General features: G+C 32.0%; 2 protein-coding genes across 2 annotated transcripts; both read left to right on the forward strand.

The window, feature by feature from the left end:
- The first annotated feature begins 2,894 nt into the window (after positions 1–2,894).
- Positions 2,895–7,831, forward strand: LOC119831450 (T-related protein). The gene is made up of 7 exons (XM_038354791.1): positions 2,895–3,055; positions 4,565–4,685; positions 4,974–5,117; positions 6,020–6,296; positions 6,595–6,708; positions 7,101–7,440; positions 7,582–7,831. Exons 1-7 carry the CDS (start codon positions 2,895–2,897, stop codon positions 7,829–7,831), a joined length of 1,407 nt encoding a protein of 468 aa, XP_038210719.1.
- A 3,653-nt stretch (positions 7,832–11,484) lies between these two features.
- Positions 11,485–20,136, forward strand: LOC119831512 (origin recognition complex subunit 3). Its single transcript, XM_038354908.1, has 13 exons — positions 11,485–11,678; positions 11,769–11,915; positions 12,001–12,179; positions 12,289–12,397; positions 12,656–12,888; positions 12,995–13,142; positions 13,516–13,641; positions 14,764–15,078; positions 15,266–15,655; positions 15,814–15,910; positions 16,484–16,620; positions 17,691–17,875; positions 20,015–20,136. The coding sequence occupies exons 1-13, from the start codon at positions 11,652–11,654 to the stop codon at positions 20,109–20,111; spliced, it is 2,190 nt and encodes a 729-aa protein (XP_038210836.1). The 5' UTR covers positions 11,485–11,651; the 3' UTR covers positions 20,112–20,136.
- The last annotated feature ends 1,653 nt before the right edge of the window (positions 20,137–21,789 follow it).

Raw genomic sequence — 21,789 nt, forward strand, 5'->3', positions numbered from 1 at the left:
ACTTTTACAGCTCACATAAAATCCTGACTTTTTAACCCGAGTTATTTGAATTAATATCAATTCGGAGTTCCTCAATGGGCTTTACTCGTCAAACTCTAAAGTTTTATGACAACCACAGAATTGAGGAATAAAATTTAATTGAAATGTAGCCCCCAAAAAAGTTTGATTGCCGTTATCGGCTTCCGAATTTGAATATTTACATTAAATATTTTCAGTGAAAGTAATTGACTCCGCTTAAATGTGATAGAACATTAATTATACGGTATTTAATGAGATTTATCTTTGGATGTTAGTTCAAAATCTGTTCTTTTTGTTCTAATGTGTTTTTCCGGGTGTGATTTTGTTGGAGTAAAAGACATCAACGCGTACCAAGTATACTTATAGTTTTAAATTACTCAGTCTAACCGCGGTCTAACGCTTGACACACTATCTAAAAAATAAACCCGGTATGATACAAAGAGTAATTTTACAAATAACTACAAAAATTATGGATTTACACCAGTGGAGAATGCCATCTGGTATTATAAGTTGTGTAGGTAGCAATCAATTTATTGCCACGTCTTCACAATGAAGCCGCTTGAAAATAGTATTTATGGCCCCCCAAGGCAATCAAATTATTGTGTCAATAGAAGAAAATTGTTTTTATTTGAAGATTCAAGCCTTATTGATCACATGTTGCGTTATATGATTTTTACCTATTGTTTGATTAATATATCAAGGCTGACGGTTGTATACATGCCAAGTGATAATAAAATTTCAAGTTTGAAACGCCGATGACGCAAGACCATTAAAAATACTTACTTGAGTTTTCGGCATCATTCCATTTGCATAGCCTCTCGGCCTTCATTACGCAGTCGTTCTGCAAACTTTGAAATTGGAAAAGACAACACGGACTATATTGTTTCAATAGTTTCAATTTAAGTTTGGTCCGTCTTGCATTTGATCATTAGCACCTCTAGCCTTACCGAACAGTGTACATTTGTATCTACATCTACATCATATGAACGGGACAATTGTGCCTCAACATATCGCATATTATATGAGCTGTGTGTCATAAACCGTCAATCACTAGTCTCGAGATCCTTTCGAACTAACCTTCGGGGCCATTCGTTGTTATCTGTGATATTTTATAGGGATCTGTAAAACGACGGCACTGCGAAGCGATTAAGCGACATTCCACGTGTTCATTCGTGATCGAACCGAACTCAATTTAGGGCCGGAGCTAGTGCAGCACCGTTCTTGAAGAAAAGCAATGTTATTGCACGTAATTAAAACTATCGAGCGGTATACTAGGAATATATATTTTGTAAGGCGGTACGTTTTATGTGAGTTTAGATACGAAACTAGGACCAATAGTCGTACACTGTATTTTACTTCACCATTAAAAAGAAAATGTTCGCAATTCATCTATACGACTCAACTTTAATATTTATACCTTATGGAGTCGTAAAACGATGAATAATGACGCTGCAGACGAGTTGGCTAGTGCTGTAATTACTTTGCTTTTATACTTAGGTATCCGATGTTTTCTTGTTGTTTAAGACTTCAATAATATAGCCATATGATACTGACCTAGACGGTCAACATTGTTATTAAGTAAAATGCGCATAATCACAACATATTATCCTGTTTTACAAAATCATACAAGATACAAAGACTTCCGTAAAGAGTTTAAATAAAACGGGTATACTAGAGCGTTTTTAACTACATTAATCTAGTTCGTTATTGAATGTGCATGAAATTTGATACAGAGATAGACAATAGTTAGTACCCGGCTTCGATGCGAGTGATGCCGCGGGTTCGATCTAGTTATTGAACTAAAATTTCAGGAGTAGGCATAGCCCTAGTAGTAATAAGTAGTATTCACAATCGTTATTCAGTTTTTTTTTCTGTAGCTAGTGCTTTTACGAAAATTGCACGGACTGATTTATAGTTTTTTTATATACTTGATTTTTTATATACATTCATAGATAATACATTAAAAAAGAAAAAAAAAACACACACAAATGCATTTGTCATACATAAGCTTAAATATCTAATCCAGTGGGCGACCGCTATTAAATATAGGTACATAAACGTTTAGAATGAAAACCTTACAATTTAATAATATTTTTACAGTACATTTCAAAAGGTAAATTCAAATTTAATTACTCATTTATATCTTTTTATCAAAGGAATTATATTTTACTAAATATGTTTAATATATTATGTTTTTTTATATCTACAAATAAAAGTTTATCTCTAATATGTTTTCTAGTACCTAGTGATATGAGACAATCCCTTCCACAAAAATCTGCTTACAAATAATTTTATTAGAAATATACACATAATTATATATATTTCACATTCAAGACCCAAGTAAGAGGTCGCGTGGTTGCCAGTATTAATTTTCTTAAAAGAAATCAGTGGTCAAGGAGTAAACAAATAATATTAAATTATTAAAAAATATCACTGGGAAGAATTCCAGGACATTGAACTACACGTTCGGTCAGTCAACGATAATGAGCACAATAAACATCGAAGGAAAAGATCGTGAGCCGAACCTACAAAACTGTTCGGTTTATATTTGTTACAAGAAATACAGATTTTTCGTTGGAAATACCTAATAATTAATATTGATTAATTGGTAGAAGCTATTAGCAATTGCAATGATAACCCATAATAGCATTTCGTCTAAAAGAAAATATTAACTATTCTAAAGTCTTAAGTTCAATGATTTTTTCTAATGTGCGATTCGAACCTTCACTACGAACTTACCTTTCTCGGTACTTTACTTTAATCGTATGTTAACTGACGACGTCGATAGTAATTAATTGCTATTGTATATGCATATCAATTAAAATGTATAACATTTTTACAATATGATGGTTAAACGTTACTTTATGTTTGTAGAAATGGCTGCATCCCACATTTTAAGCGCCGTGGAGCCAACAGTTGGTGGAGGAGGATCACGAAGCGGTCGAGAACGGGAAGTGAATGTCGCTTTAGACGACCGCGAGCTATGGATTCGTTTCCAGACTCTTACAAATGAGATGATAGTCACCAAAAATGGACGGTAAGTAGAAAAAATACTGCTTTATGTTGTCCATATTCGTACTTAGTACTCTTAGTACTCTTAGTGCGCCACAAGGATTAGTATAACCTCATTACAATAGTAAATTGAATGGCAAACATTTTTTTATCCTGAATGTATGAATCTTGAGAACAATCAGGGAGGAGTGTTTTTGCGTCTCGTGGTAAATTCATCCGTGACCCGTCAGCAACAGCGATTTGGCTTTTCGCCAGGTTCTATTGAAACGTACTTTATAACGTGGAGATCAAGACACAAGTCTTGTTGTATTGATTTAACTGAATCTGCTTACATTTAAAGCTATTATAGATAAAAATATGTAATAGCTTATTAAACTGCGTATTTTACATAAACCTATTTGAATACCATTTAAATTGTTATTAAACAAAAAAAGTCTTGTAATAAATACCGTCTAGTTAGTTATTCTTTAAAAAGTATAATACCGGCTTTAAAAGGAAACAACTTGTTAGGCTTTGTAAAGGCATTTTCCAATCATCTTCTTACAGGCATAGATACCTATACTTACAATTCATTAAGCATGCGCCAATACGAATAATAATAGTATTAAAGTTAAAATACAACATTGATGCGAGTAAGTAAGGTATACATTGAAACAATGCATGCCCCAACAATATAATTTATATTCCTTGGGTAATTATATTAAGTGCCGTATTAAATTATTCGAAATGACTGTGGGCTAATCAACTTTGTGCATTTTATGATTTATAAATAAGGTCTGTTCATTTGTTTGTATCACTATTTGTGTACGTAGGGCTTGTTCCGCCACACACACATTCGCGAGTGCTAACAGGGTGCTGAGGGCGGCTAGTTTTCAGCTATTAACACTGTAGGTCTTGCTGATTAGCACAAGACTTCTAAATGATACCGCATGAGATATATATTATGTGATGATTTACCCTTTGTGTATTTAAGACAAATGATATAAAATGTATTATTTATTTGCAATACATCATATACGCATGATCTTATCTACTACGATAACACGTTTAGTAGTGTGTGGTATGGTGTTTTAATACTTAATCACCATTTCAATCTCACCAAATGTATAAACAGTAGTAACTAGTAATGTCTGACTGTAATTCATAGAGTGTGTGTGTGCGTTTGTCCTTCCTTCAAGCTGCAGTAGAGTTTCAGATTGATGGGATTTCCATTGGAATAGATATAAATAATATGAATTCCTAATGGTAGTTTTAAAGTATGAGAATAAAACATTTTTGAGTTATAGTTTGATCCAGTTGTAAGCATATCTGTCTACTTCTTACGGGTATCATGCAAGCGGGACCGCAAGCAGAAGTTAGTAATCGTATAAATGTTCCGTTCACTCGTCGATAGTAAAACAATACAAACGGTGATCCGCTTCAAACGTTATTCAAACTACAACAGAATATATGTACACAGTCGTTAAATAAAATCTTCGAGATGCACGTTTGTAAGTTTATGTGGTTCTAACATTTCATAAATCTTTTGTTTTAGACGAATGTTTCCCGTAGTTAAAGTAACAGCCAGTGGGCTGGACCCGACGGCGATGTATACCGTTCTACTCGAATTTGTTCAAGTTGATAGCCATCGGTGGAAATATGTTAATGGAGAATGGGTAAGCGTTGTTTTCTTTATAGATAAATAAAAAGGACTTTATTAAGGATTTTATATAGATTCAAATATCTTTAACAATAATTATTTGTTTATAGGCCATCGCGTTCGCATAATTATGGTCATGATATTTATTGATTTTTGTACCTACAGTTACATTACCTATTAATTTTAACATTATAACTGATAATCAAATTATCAATTTATTATGTCGAAAGACCGCTAGCATAAAGAAGGGTTATATTATGAAATAAAAATTAGGATATGCCATATAGACTCAATAATTTTTCAGGTTCCCGGCGGCAAGGCAGAAGTTCCACCATCCAACGCTATATATATTCATCCGGAAAGTCCTAACTTCGGAGCGCATTGGATGAAAGAGCCAATATCTTTTGCAAAAGTCAAACTTACAAATAAAACAAACGGCAATGGACAGGTAAATTGTCATTCTGTACTTTTCAACTTACGTATTTATATATCTAGAGTAACGATAAATTTTTTTTTCATGTATATTTCATTATATGCAGAATAAGAATTTCACATTCTTCATGATCAAACTGTACAAACATAGGTTCTGTTCTGATGAATAATAAGAAGATGCATGCGCTTGCGTTATATTGTTTGAGCTACCATTGATTTTATATTTACACGTAACCTCTTTTCTTTGTATGGAGCCTTCTGAGTATGGATCTCATTAGGAAGGAGGCATACCTAATTAACAGTTCAAAGAACTGCCAGAATACTGATTGTAGATCTTAGAAAGTCAGTTATAAGAAGGTGTTACAATGCTACAGTTTCGATGCTACCGCTACTTCATATTCATTTCTCACGCTTGAATATGGTGCGAATGAATATGAAAGCAAACATCTGATATATCCAGATCCATATGTTGACGGCTCGGTGTGAAATCTGTAGCTTTGCCAACTATTTAGCGGGTGTGCGTACGCACTATCATTTGTAATAATTATTGTCTCTGCGCTATGTTTACTGATACCGTTAATGTTGTATTCTACTTCTGTTAATACCAATTATATAATATAAACAGTTCAAGTCTACAAACATATTATTTAACATATCGTTTCTGATTGTTACTTACTGACTTTGTAACTGGTAACACCACTGAAAATATGCAAAAAAGTATATATTTATAATTATTTTAATCTTTAAAATAATAATTCTGCTTTATAAATAGTTAACTTTTCGTTTACATTTTACATAGAACTTAGGAACCTATTATTGTTATTTACTTAGTAATTCTGGATAGACATTTGAAGTTGATTCTAATCAATGTTCTATAGAATTTGATAGTTACAGGTTTAATGTGTTTCTTGGTTACAGATAATGCTAAATTCGCTACACAAGTACGAACCACGAGTACACCTAGTAAAAGTCGGTACTGACTTACGCCGCATAATGACGTACCCATTTCCTGAGACCCAGTTTATTGCTGTAACAGCATATCAAAATGAAGAAGTGACTTCACTGAAGATCAAATATAACCCCTTTGCTAAAGCATTCCTAGATGCTAAGGAAAGACCGGAAGGTTATTACCAAAGGGATTTTGTTGGGACACATTACCCGCAGCAGAGTTCTTCTCCTCACCAGTATCCACAATGTGAGCTTTATTACATTTTCATATGATGACAATAATAATTAGCGGTTCTATGATATTTTTTTATACCAGGCATGTTGGCTTGGCAATACGAAAAAGTAAATAAAGAAATGTGTCTGGGGACTCAAGTTGACGGTACACAAAATATCGCTATAAACTATTTATTTAAAAAAAATAATAATAATTTTATTACTTTTATGGGGCTGTAAGATTAAAAGTTATAATCATTCAAATAAGCGCTAAAAATTTTTATCTTTTAATCACGATGGTTTTCAAATTATTACTATTTGTTTATTTACAGTCGGTGGTTGGTTCGTCACCTCGCAACCATTGTACGGTAGTAGTAATTCATCAAGAAGACCAGCACCCTATCCACCTCGACCACCATCACGGCCCCGAACATTGTCACCACCATGTGAGCATTAAATTTAATATTATTTTCTTTTTAATTGATTCAACTAGACCCCGTTAATAAAATTAATGAGAATGTGTAGCTTTAACACACATATAAGTCAGCTTGAAATCAAATTTATTTTTAATGCATTAATTATTCAATACATTTATTATAATATGTTGCTAATGTTTCGAAAAATCATTAAATCTATATATCTATATTCATAATATTTTTACGCTGTCGATGAATATAAATATTTCACATAGCATAAAATACACAATTTTTAATATCCAGGTAGGCTTCAAGAGAATTTCGAGGTAACTTATTTTCGATCATATACAAATTCAAACTACCTTTTATTAAACATATTTTTAAAATTCTTAATTATAATTAAAATTTCTAACATTTTCCAGCTACATACACAACCGCGGAAAGGTCAACAGCGCCGGCAACTAACAGCAGCGGAAGTTATACATGGGCTGGAAGTAGTAGCTACTGGAGTTCCCAAGGGAATAGTCCACCGCAACCTAATAATACCTCACCGGTTCCGTACAGAACGCCACCGCATGCGTATCCAGCCCCGCTAGAGTATACATCTGCTCCTCCTACAAGCTCGTCAGCGCCTACCTCCACTGCTCCACTCTACCCTTTGCAGTATGATGCCCCTGCCCAACACCATTCACCTTATTACCAACATGCTTACACACCTTACGCTCATCATGCTATCGAGGATATATCGTATTGGCCCAATAGGTAAGAATATTATATTTATAATACCAGAATTTTCTTTAAATAGATTAAAAAAATGGTGTAATAAAAAATGTTTATACATACACGTGCGAAATTGCCTTTGTTGATTGTTTTTTTTTTTGAGATATTAATTACACATTCCAGCTTAAACAGTTACGGATATCAGCCATCAGAATACGTCGGCACGGGGGAAGTTGCTTATTCGACAGAAGGTATGTCTTTCGCTAATTCCGGAGCGCCGCTTGAAGCCAGCACCGCCAGCCAAGATGAACGTGCCACGCCCCAAGGATCTGAGCACCAGTCCGGTGATAGAGAATACAAATACAACGCAGATGAAGAACGACAATCTCCTTGTGAAGACGCGACGCTGCCCTCGCGTTCGCCACCACAGTGACGGAATAGTTAATTCAAAATAGTTTTTATTAATAAATTATGTAATACCTCTTTGGTAATTGTAAAATGTATGATTAATTTAAAATAAATTCAAAAATTATAAAAATTCTCTTAGAAAATTTATTGATTGAGTGAAGGTAAATCGATAGAAAGTTGCGTAGTTATACATAATAAATAATTAATTATTTGTTGCACACAAAGATCACGCCCTGATTAATAATTCTAATAAACTTTTAAAAATCGGATACGAGTCGGTCTCGTGATATATTATTTGTCTAATAAGTTAAAGAACAATTAAATAATAATAATTGGACATACATAACCGTGTCAACCGATACTTCACCTTGATATTTATAAATGTTTAAGACTACGTACGTACGGTGCATGACTAACATGACTTACAGTCAGACAGACAGCGAAGTCTCGCAGTTATAGGGTCCCGTTTTCGGTACGTAACCGTAAAAAAGGTAAGTAACGACGATAAAATTAAATTGACATAAATAAAACTAACAAGCACATAAATTTAGTATGTTAAAATTATGTAGATTAACTACATTCTACACTGCATCAAGTATTTCGTTTATTATAAGCCTATTTTGCTTGGACTTAGAAGATAGTTTGGCTTTTGGAATAGCTTTAAAATTTGCTGCTATTCTTCGAATAAAAATGAATAGAAGCGTCGTTCTACATTGTAATTATATAATATCCATACTAAAAGTCCAATAAGTAGATTCTCTTATAATATTGAATAGCGCAGGGTCATATAATATGTTATATTGAAAACGTATATAATATAATCTTCTCACCTATTAACCTGCTTAAATAAACTTAATACTTTAACCTGTTGCGGTAGGTATATTTTAATTTTTCTATAACAGCTTGTCAATAATTATAAAGGGTGTGCATAATTGGTAGGTATATACATAATATGTAGTGTATGTGTGCGTAGGTCTACGCGCAACGTATGCCAATTTGTCGGCCCTGTTTCTGTAAACTAAATATTATTTATTCCTTTTGTTGTAAGAGTAAGTAGTTAGATACAGCATTTCTCTAATAACATACATACTTTAAAATAGTGCTCATTTATAAATAATTGTGTGAAAATATTATTTTTTTACCTTTAAGTCAGAAGCGTTTAAAATTTCCTATTCTGTTATTATATTTTTTATGTATAAGTAATACCTAGTAGGTATCTATTGTAAAAAGATTGACGTTAGTAAAATGATATCGACACTTCTTCAGTGTTATCAGGCATACCCTAAATTACATAGGTAATAAATGTTTTTGTTATAAACTAGCTCGTTTGATTTCCCTTATTTTGATTTTTTTATCTGTTAATTGAATATGTACATATGTATATTAATGTACTCCTTGAAGTTAAGCAGAAAAATTTTAAGGGCATTTTAGATAAGCACTTAGAAATTTTTTGTCGGTCTTTTTTTGTTTGTCTATGTTATGTACGTTAACCCGTACGCGATAAACATTCACATCACGACAATTTTTTTTTTGTGATCAATAATATATTTTAATGTGAAAAACTAGATCATTATTATGGGTATTTTACATGGATATTTCACATTAAAACAAAAAATTTCAATTATCGGATTCCTTCTCATGATCGTCTTTTTTCTGTTCTTCAAATTAAAAAAATAAGAATAAATAATATACGAACAAATATGCATATAAATATACAGTTATATGCCATATTACAGTTTCACTAAGAGGGTCTTTTACTTCCTCGGACCCTATCTTTACAACAAAATTAACGAAACTCTTACTATCTATTCCTTATCTTACTCTAAATGTAAATTATCAGTCCGTACCTTTCTTTTAGCAAAAACTTATGATGAGACAGAGCACCTTCTTGAAATTCAAACATAAATATAAAAGTTCTTTATTACGGCTATTAAAAAATACTCGCTGTACACACACACACATACACACGCACTCACACACGTACATACTCAAACTCCTCCACTTATAGGCAACTCAGTATATAGATATTTATTTATTTTTCTTCTCTATTGTATTCAATTATAATTTTTAATAATAATGCTGTCAAATGGCTCAAATTGTGAATCTACTTTAGAAGCAAGCTGTTTCTCCTAAATACAGGTTGCCCTGCAATCTAGCTAGGGAAACATCGGCTTGATATATGTAAACTTTAAAAATATATGTAAGACAAACCGTTTATATAAACTAAATTGTAATTGCTATAAATTGTAATTTTAAAAATGTCAAAAATGTATGTATGTATGTATGAAATAAATTGAATTGAATTGAATTGAATAAGTGAGCTAACATTTAATCATGACTACGCTCGCATAATTACTTCTTATCACGTGAGAGATTAAGAGATTTTTCTGTTTTTGATATGATCTTATTAGCTTCACCTATATGTAACCGACTTCTCTGTTATGACCCACTTTAATCGGAGAGATTTTATTCAAACTTAGTACACTTATCAAGGGTCGGAGTTGATATAATAACTTTATAACTTCATCTTATTATCCTGATTAGGATCGCCAGGATGAAGTAATTTTTTCTTACGTATACTCTGTATAAGAGCATGTGAGATTTCTGTTTAGTTGATACTACCTAGAAATCGTGTTTTTTATCTATGCTTACATCAATGCTTACTATACTCCTCGTGACGCCCATAGCACTAGGTATACAAATATTATGAAGCTGAAGAGTTTGTTTGTTTGAACGCGCAAATATCAGGAATTGCTAGTTCTATTCTAATATTTAAAATGTAATATGTGTTCGATAATAATAATATAAATAAAAATAAATAAATAATATGAAAAACCACTAATCATCGGGATATTATCTAAATCATTGGCATTTTATGAAACTTTGAAAATGTAATTAGTTAGGTTAGGTTAGTTTAGTAGTACCTAGTTTAGGTTAGTTAGTTAGGGTAGGACTAATTCTACTTTTTTATGTATTCCGTATTGACTTGAATTATTACTTCTTATTTTCAAAAAAGCGTACGCTTTACTCAAAGACTTGTAACGCACGTACCAAACGAATAGTATAATAATACGGGCACGTACCCCATGTGCTCCCACTTGCCATTATCATCTCTATGATTATCTGCCTACTTTTATAAGATATATAACATTGCCTTATAAAAAACTACATTTACATTTATAATATAGATACTACTATACACTGTTAAACATTCATTTCTGTACATTGAATAAAAACTAAAAAAAGTAATATCCATAGACTCTTGAAACAATAACACAACATCAAATTCATTTTGTATTTTGTATTACAACGCACACGTGAACGAAGTCGCGGGCACAGCTAGTTAAAAAAATAAATACTAAGTTCTATTCGCAAAATTGGGAATTTCAAAGCCAGTTTTTTGGTTTATTTTTGATCTCAAATAACTGTAATTGTCAAAGCGTCAGTTTTGTTATTGAAAAGTGTTTTTGAGATTGACTGAAGTTTTTTTACAACGAAATAATGTATCTCTGTAATTGTTAAATTGTACCGCTTTCGATTATTAATTAAACATTATGTAGTAGAGATAATATGTAGGTATTCTGTTCTTGTTTTTATATACTGTACATTCTAAATGTCAACTGTTAATTTGCAAATCTGTCAAATGTCAAAACAAAATATCAAGCTGCATTAGCATTTAGCTGCAAAGTGCGAGTACAAATTTAAATTTAAAAATTTTTTCATGAACATTAATGTTGTCTCTATGTATTAACCAATTTGTTTGCTCAGAATACTTTTACATATGATAGGTGCGAAGGATTAATAATTTTTAATATAATTCTGTAACACAAGTACATGTTATTGACATGGAATCCACAATATCAGTGTCTAAGGTAAATATTACATCAAATAAGAAAAATGATTAAATATACGTAATTTTGTGTGTTATTGTGTCTTTCATGTCGAATATTGTAAAATTACAGGGTGTGTTCCTGTTTCCAAATGGATTTAATAATGTAAAGAAATCCAAGAAAAAGAACCGGATTTCTATCTTTGATGCTATTTTTTCTAAAGAACAGTGGTTTGTTACGTTTAAGAATAACTGGGATTCTGTCGAGATGCAGCTGAAGGTACATTTGAGCAAAAAATCTCAATGCTTTATTGTATATTGGGTAACTTAGTATATTTAATAGTTTTTTTTTTGTATATTAACAGGAATTACATGAAAGGACATACAGTACTTTACTAAATGATATAGTAAGTTATTTAAAAACATCTTATCAAGACAATGAATTAAATAGCTTAGAGGGAATAATACCAAGTGCCACTTTATTAACTGGAGTGAATCAACCAGATCATGTAAATCAGTTTAAATCACTCATTAGTATACTAAGGTACGAATTGTATATTTGATTATTATGTTAATAATCAAAGTGTCTTGCTGAAAATTATTTCATACTCAATATTTTAAACATTTTATATTTATTTGCTTCATTCTTGTAGGGAAGAAGTGACACCATATGTAGCTATGGTTAATTCTCAAGATGCATCATCTGTAAAGCATTTGGTGGAAAGTGCTGTTTGGCAAATTATCAACGGGGAAAATGAATTTGTAAGTCAATCATTTTTATTCTTATTTATTATATATCCCAAGCTCAAATAATGTTTAAGTTCATTGAAGTTAAAAAAATATTAGTAAAAGAACAAATTTGGTTGTTTGTTATTATTAAACTAAAACTACAAGTCCATACAAAATTTGTTTTACTATTACAAAGGTACATCATAATGTGAGTCACAAAAGCAAGCAAAAAACATATTGTGTTTTTTTCCATGATGAATGACTATCCACTAATTCTTTATGTTGTTACAGGATAGTTCAGTGGAGAGAGACATGTTCATTGATGATAATTCTGTATCAAAACCTAAACTTAAGAAGAATCAATGTACAATGAAAACATTGTTTAAATGGTATAAAAATAAACATGTTACATGTTCGCCAAAGAAAAAGAAGCATACTGCTGTTCAACAGACCTTAGTTATTATTATACCTGACTTTGAGAGCTTTAATTGCAATATATTACAAGACTTTGTTATGATCATAAGGTAATTTGTACTTGTACGTATATTAGCAATAATATGCTTGGGATATGATTTTAGTCTAACTTAGCCGGTGTTAATTTTTTATGATTTTTTTTTGTTTTTCTTTTAGTTCGTATGTAGCTGTTCTGCCTATAGTTTTAGTTTTTGGTGTTGCTACATCTGTGTCAGCATTGCATAAATCCTTTCCTTATCAAGTTTCCTCCAAACTTTTGATAAAGGTGTTTCATTCTCACCCTTCCCACGTTTATATGAATCAAGTAAGTTATGAGAGGTTTTTTGGTTAATTTTTAAATTTTCTATGTTTTGTATTATTTTTTAACTTATTTATTATTATTTTAAAATTTCATTCCTACAAATTTAAATTAAAAAACAATTCTTTCCCTCGACCGCCTCCTTGGTATAGTGGTTAACGCGTGAGTGTAGAACCGAGGGGTCCTGGGTTCGATTCCTGGTGGGGACGCACAAAAAAAAAATGTCTCGGTCTGGCAGGACACAGAAGGCTGATCACCTACTTGTCCCTAAAGAAAATCGATCAGTGAAATGGATGTACATCATCTGTCCCATACCCCACTAGGGGACACGGGACTTCACTATATATCTTTCCCTCATTTAATAATACTATAATTGCAGGTTTTGGAGAATGTATTTTTGACTCATACTAGCCCATTTCACTTATCGGGAAAAGCTTTTGAATTGTTAACAGATGTGTTTCTGTTCTATGATTTTTCTGTCACTGGCCTCATTCAAAGTATTAAGGTAATTATTGTGTACATGAGTTAATTATTATTATTTCGTTCCCATCAGTAATATATATCATTGACCAACATGTACTCAATCTTTTTCTTAGCAATATTAAGTTAATTCATATTAAACTAGCTGCGCCCCGCGGTTTCACCCGCGTAAGTCCGTATCCCGTAGGAATATCGGGATAAAAAATAGATGTTGGCCGATTCTCAGACCTACCCAATATGCTTACCAAATTTCAGAGGAATCGGTCAAGCTGTTTCGGAGGAGTTTGGCAACGAAAACTGTGACACGAGAATTTTATATATTAGAAGATATGTAAAGAACATATAAAATGATCACCAATGATTATAAAGTTCTAATAGTGATTTTATGCATGTGTTTTGTGCATTGTGCATTGTGTTTGTTACTCTTTCACGCAAAAACTACTGAAGCGATTGCAATGAAAATTGGTACATAGACAGCTGGATATCTGGAATAACAAATAGGCAATAGGCTTTTTATCCAGATGTTCCTATGGAATGCGGACCTACGCGGGTGAAACCGCGGGGCGCAGCTATTATTTTTTTATAATTCATGGTTACTATTCTTCAGTTTTGGTGTACAATTAAAATTTGAATTATTTAGAGATGTTTGGTGAAAACGGAGTACATGTCATTGAATTGTAGTTTTTATATACATAAGGGAGCGTCCATAAATTACGTGAGAAATTTTTCAGGATTTTTTGACCCCCCCGCCCTCCTTGGTGAGATTTCGTGAGATTTTCCTTAACTCTGTCCCCCCCGTCCCCAAATCTCACGTGAGATTTTTTGAAATATATTTTAACTATGAACCCATTGGAATTAAGAAAGGAAAAGAAAAAATCATCCGTCCGCGGGATTTAAAAGGATAAATAACGAATACTAATATATCAAGGTTTGACATATGTAAATTTTTATAGAATTTTATTTTTTACTTTAACTAAACTTTATTTTCACGGTTTTCTGTTAAAAAAAATACGTGATATTTATTAAAATCCCCCCTCACCCCCAAGTGAGATTTGGAAAGATTTTACTTGACCCCCTCCCTCCCTTAAACACTTCACGTAATTTATGGACGCCCCCTTACTAATATTAATTGCCTATTGTATTTCAGTATTGCATGATGGACCATTACTATGGAGACAATATAAAATCACTTTGTTGTGATAGAGATAGTATAGATGCAGCAGTTGCGAGGTTATCTTCTGAAGATTTAGAAAATATGAGACAGCTTTTATCTTTCCGACCATTTTTAGAGGTGCAAGACTGCCACACTAAGATTGGGCTCTTTGAAGACAATAATTTTTTTAGAGAAGTTATAAGAAAGGAAATGCACAAATTGCATGACTATGTTTATAGTTTTTATTTATGTGTAAGATTGCTTGCATCTTTTCTGAAGGATCTACCAAAAAATATTTTAGGAAAGTCAGTAAGTACAATACACATGTTAACTTATATAATAATTTAGTTAAACTTACCTACCTTTCCTTTAGGTGTTGCTGTATTGAAACAGTTATATTTTTATGTCAGTGTCTTCATAATATAATTTATTTCTTAAGTTAAATAAAAAAATACTTTATGTACTTGAAAACTTTAAGAAAATCTTTAAATTCCAGATACGAGAAATATACGCCAGATGTGCTGTTGAAAATGTAACTGAAACAGAGGGATTCAAAGAATGTATGCAGCTATTAGGTTTTCAATCTCAAGTGAAATTGATAGACAGCATTCAAAATGCTATTAAAATCGTTGGCAATGTTCTGCAATCTATATCGCCAGTAAAACCTTTGCGGTCTACGCCTTCGAAAAATAATCAAGTCAGAATTAGTACCGACTTAGGCGAGGACTTTGTAAAAAGTGTTAGAGTATACCTCATAACATTTCTAAGACAAATTGAAAATGCAAGTAATGAAACGACACAGCCCAGTTGTGATGATGAAATGGAAATTGAGAATGATATGGAAAGTTTGGATCGTAAATCGGGCAATCGTTATAAATTAAAAGAGGTAAGGAATATTTATATATAAATTAAAATCATATTACTTAATCGAAACTCATGTTATTTTAATAATGGAAAGGAATACAATAACATGTTCCATATACAATCAGATTCAGCAGCAATAAAATTCAGAAATATTAATCTCAAAAATTTGTTTCATTACAGAAGCTGCTCAAAGCAACTAGAGTAGATAGAATACAATCAGAATTTGAAATGATACGATCAAGATTTGTTAATTATTTGGAAGAGATGTTTAGAAAAGGTAAAATAATTGAATGAAAGAGTATATAGCTAACAAAAACATAGAAATTACAATTTGTGTGATATTTTATGCTCTTCATCATTCACAATACCAGGGGAATGAATTTTTATATAGGGCTTTATTTAATTTAAAATTAAAATATAAACAGTCAAACAAAGAACTGGCTCCTTTTGTAACAAGATTTCGTAAAAAAATTATAAAATTCTAACAGGTGACACATATTACTCTATCAAGCACTTTTGCTAGTTAAAACCCGCAGGTGTCGTGTATTGACACGATTCCGACTAATTTTAATAACCATGTCATTATAAATGGTCTTAGTAATATTGATTGATTCACATTCGCAAGAACATTTTGGATGAAGAGTAATTTATTTACATGATTTTTATTGCATTTTTTGTTACTATTTTCGTATTTTACAATATCTTCAAAAATACTCTAAGAGATGGTTTTACAACTTTAAAATTGATGTGGATATCATTTTAGAAGTGACAAACATTATATAATTTAATACATTACTATTCAAGTATAGAATGCCGAGGGAAAACATATTTAAACCTATATAATTTTCAGGTCTTCTACCGCCGCACACGCAAACGTTTCATGAAATTTTATTCTTTACCGAAGTGTCAAATGTGAAGAAACAGATTGTTGGCTCACCGCGTGGTGCTCTTCACATGGCGCTCAGTAACCCGGCCTATTATTTACAGGTATGTTAATATCATTGATGTATGATTTAATTACCTAAATAATGATTTAATCTGAGTTATAATCCTAAATGTAGTCTGCAATTTAGTGCAATGCATGGGTCTATGTTGCATAAATTGATTATTATGATTACTGTATATTAAAGTGTTCTATGTGCCATTTACATGTATTATATATTTAACAAATGTTCATTGATTAAAAAAATAATAATATGTAAAAGGTTCAATAATCTTCCATTCTTTAATTTTTTTTAATAAATGGTGTATAAGAATCGACTCATTAATTCGATTACATTGAAACAAAAACAATGTTACCAAAATGTATCTTTTTATAATATTGGGCAACCGAACTGGTTGATCTTAGAACGAAAAGGATATAGAAATGATTAACGGTAATAGATATGTACTGCAAAGGGTGAGAAAAATGATGCTTCTGCTCCCTCCTCCAGCTCCTCCATCCACCGAATTACAGTAGCATTATACTATTTCACGTCGATTTTCTGTGGGGGTATAGTACCTTCCACGAGCTGACCCATTACTCTCCAAGCTTGCTCGAATCCTATAATTAGAATATAATAGAATATGTACCTCTGGATAGAGAATTCTATATTTTTTTTAGTATTGAAGGAAAGATAGATAAAATGTCGATAGGATTTGTACGACTAAAATACTTATTTGTATTTAATCCATTTAAAATATGCAACTTTATGAATAATTATGTTAAATATGTTCATTTTGTCCAAGCTCATGCTCTTTCTAACATTTACATAGTTAATTAATTTATACACGTAAATAACATGTAATATTCCAAGCTTAACATATACTAATTTAAAAATAAATTATACGAGCTTTTATTTCTAATCTAATAACTTTTGAAAGGACCAATTCGATCCACTTTTATTGTTATGAAACTAGGCAATTACACTAAATATAATGTTGTGCCATGCAGGTGGTCTGATGGTGGAGACCAAAGGTGGTGAGATGTAACCCTATATAGCAAACCCATAGATTTTGTTCACCTTAGCTAGATAAAATCGTATAAAAAAAACGAATATTTTTTTTTTATATTTCAGTGTTCCTGTTGTAATTTACCTTCGGTTGAAAGCGTATCCGATACGTTGCCAGATGTGAGCCTTGCTTACAAACTGCACAGGGAGTGTGGAAAACACATAAATCTTTATGATTGGCTGCAAGCCTTTGCCGCTGTGCTTTGCCCCGAAAGCGACGAAGAAAATAGAGCTCAGGATGTTAATATTCAGTAAGTTATAATATCTGTATGTCACAAAAGGGATGTGAATGTTATATTGTTTATTTTATACAATTGCGCGGCGAGGAATTTCGACACTTGGGGCCGTCTGGGATACGGGATTCTAATACTAAAACATTGCTGTCCGTCTGTCTGTCACTGAGTTGTATCTTATGTCCTCATATAGCCGACGAAAAGAGTAAAAAGCGTGTGGCCTATTGTATCTTACATTTTTAAATAGTAATATAAAAATAAATTAAGTAGAGGATGATATCATTGAGTCTCATTTATTTGTATTGCTTTTATTTTTGACTTATTGTATGCATATAAACGAATTGATATTATGCAAAACATAAGAACATAAATAAACCAATAATATCTAGGCAAATAAACATGTTTTTGAAGATCAAATCCTACTATCCTACTAATATTATAAATGCGAAAGTTTGTAAGGATGTGTGTGTGTGTGTGTTTGTTGCTTTTTCACGCAAAAGCTACTGAACCGATTGCAATGAAATTTGGTACGTAGACAGCTGGACAACTGGAATAAAATATAGGATACTTTTTATCCCGATATTCCTACGGGATACGGACTTACGCGGGTGAAACCGGGAGGCGCAGCTAGTAATATTATAAATGCGAAAGTTTGTAAGGATGTGTGTGTGTTTGTTGCTCTTTCACGCAGAAACTACTGAACCGATTGCAATTAAATTTGGTGCGTAGACAATTGGACAACTGGAATAACATATAGGCAACTTTTTATCCCGATATTTCTACAAGATACGGACTTACGCGGGTGAAACCGCGGGGCGCAGCTAGTATGCTATTAAGTGCAGTGCAATTTTTATCTTCATCTTTTTGAATTGAGTATTATAGCATCTGAATGTAATTTATAAACATTTATAATAATGTGAATAAATAGAAACCAAAGATTATGAAGCAAGCTCGAATATACTTCAACCTTTTTTGAGAAGCCGTGCTACTAATTCACTCGCTCGAGTTTAGGTAAAAGTAAAAGTCTGTGTTTATCGTTACCAATATATACACCTTTGAGAAAATTCGAATGTGTAAGTGAAAGTTTAAGATAAAAAAAAATTGGACCACAATGGACGGCTTAATTTTCATTCGTTAATAATGACAGATCTAAGCAATTAATAAATTGTGGTTAGATAAGTGCCCGAAAATCGTGTTATTTATAAAAAATAAAAAAAAAATGCAAAAAATGATGAAAATATATGCAAAAATGTGTATAATCACGTAATAAATTCACATAATACTCTCGAGCGGCTGCGACGCCAAGCGACACGTGCTCTCATTGGGGGAGCGCAGTAAATAACGGGATCGAGTTCGCGCGGTTGATAATATTGTAAAACTAGCTGTGCCCCGCGGTACCCACGTTGTACCTGATGTTATATAGCCAATAGCGTTCCTCAATAAATGGGCTATCTAACACTGAAATAATTTTTCAAATCGGACCAGCAGCTCCTGAGATTAGAACGTCAACCAACAAACAAACTCTTCAGCTTTAAAATATTAGTACAGTTAATAGTTCGTAATAAAATTCTTATTTTTATTTTTATATAAAATGCAATGTGGATATTTTTAAAGATTGGCTGAAGATTAATGAGTATTTTTTAAAGTTTCGTAATAGTGTTCTCAAGGAAGAGATAAAAATAAAATGTTATTTGTCTAGTTGTTAGTATATATGTTTTTAAAATTTTGCGTTTCTTCTTCTATACTTCCTATCGAAGTCAAGCATATTTTCAATACACAAAAGAGCAGTGTCATGTTTGGATGTTAGAGATCTTTTCCACTTTTGAGTGAAACAAGGCCAAACATGGTATGACTATTTATCTAAATAATTCTTAAATTAATATATCATTATTTAGAAAAATGCTCATTCCATATTTATTAAACATAGAAAAAAGTTCAAATTTTTCTTGTCTTCCTCAAAAACGTTGATCACAAATGATTAAAAAAGATAGGGTAGATTTGCGGCCCGGCCTCTTAAAGAGCGGAAGAAATTTTATGCGGTAGCCGATCCGTGTAAGGCATCGCTACGGATATAAGACGCGGGTTTCAAATTACGCCTTTGTATATATATTTCTTTCGTATCTCTTTAAATATAGTTTTATTTCTCTTTTCGAACAGGGTCAGGTTCACGCGGGCGGTGGCCGAGTTGCAGTTCCTTGGGTTCATCAAAACTTCTAAACGAAAGACCGATCATGTAATGCGCCTCACTTGGTGATCTTTGAAAGCTTTTTGTGTGTACTTATTTATTTTTTTATTTTATTAAATTGTGTTCTGCTCACGTGCATTGTTTCATTTCCATCCAAATAACTGTTTTATCTGTCATAACAATTATAAAATCTATCTTGATGAATTATTCATAAATTAATTTTTTAATTTTATAATTATGTAAATTTTGTGCCTGGAGATGTTTATGGTTTGACCTCAACACTGTCCTTCACCACACACTATATACAGTTATGATAGGTAATAAATTTATATGTTAACACATTTAAAAATAATTGCGATAAAAATGTATATGTGAAAGTTAATTACATTTAGATCTATGAAACCAAGCATAAGTAACTTTTTCATGAAATCCAGACTAAACTAAAACGAAGTTAGGTTGTCACACGCACGCAGTAACTGGAAGTGCACACGAGAAAAGCCGCGGGCGAAAAGGTAGTTCATGAACAATTTCAAATAAACAAGATAATGTACAGCTATCATGCCTCATTAAATCTTCTAATACCATTTTCTGAACTTATTGTAAATTACTGTAAAGATTTGTTGATTTTTAACGACAACTGTCTTCGTAGCTAATAAGAAACAAAGCAATGAAAATTAATCTATTGTTCAACAACATTAAACAACGGCAAAACATGAATCCAATTAGCATCAATCTTGCTTGCTATTCACAGGCAGTAGGCATTAAAATGAATTAGGTGTGTAGGTCAATAACTTCTTGAAACGAGACGATAAATGTTTTAGACTTATCATTCGAGCAGACGATTTAAATAATTACATGTCGTGTCAATAGTTGAATAAGTAATTTTCAATGTCTGCTATTTGTTCATACTGTCAAATTACACAACTTTGTTGACACACATTTGTCAACGTACTGTGCTGTAGGTATATGCGAAACGACCTTGAATTATAATTTCACGAAAAAAAGAATGGACCCGACCTCTGGAAAGGTTAAGAGCACATCGCTTTTATTTGCGTCTCTCGGGACAAGTTTTTCTAACATCTCAAATTATGCATAGATGTATGTGTAGTTGATAATTATATTTTATACGTTTTTACCTTTTTTTGACATTTGACCTTTTCAAGTTTTATTGATACCAGATATATTATTAATTCCATAGATATATTGCGGTTAACGCTTTTTGCTGGGATTATTTTAACAGTCTGTAAAAACATGCGGCAAAATACACATTTTTTATGAAAGGAAGGTAATCGAGTAGACACACAAACATAAGTCCTCTTAAGTTTGAATATTGTAGAATAATGCACATTCTGACGTCTTGAAAAATTGTTATTATTGGAAAAATTTACTTCACATATATTTTTACTTTTCTTAAAATTAATTCATTAAATATAAACTTCGAGCCGATCACGCTGCCTTGTGTAAATCTGTGTTGATTTCCAGTCTTACAAACCGCTAACTTTTAAAAAATAAAGTTATTTTATTGGCTATTGTTCCGTTCCTATGAAGAAAGTTACGGAATTATTTAAAATCTAAGATCTCATTTTTCTATTTTAGTATAAACATATTATTGTTTGAATTTATAATATGTGAAACTTACTTTATGTATGGAGGAAGACACCTGTGCCATCACCGACCTTTTAAGCTCTTATGGGTGTCATCGTTAATTTTAGATTATGTACACTATGATTTTTTGTTCTAACGCCAA

The sequence above is a fragment of the Zerene cesonia genome, chromosome 13, assembly GCF_012273895.1.
Source record: "Zerene cesonia ecotype Mississippi chromosome 13, Zerene_cesonia_1.1, whole genome shotgun sequence".
Taxonomy (NCBI): domain Eukaryota; kingdom Metazoa; phylum Arthropoda; class Insecta; order Lepidoptera; family Pieridae; genus Zerene; species Zerene cesonia.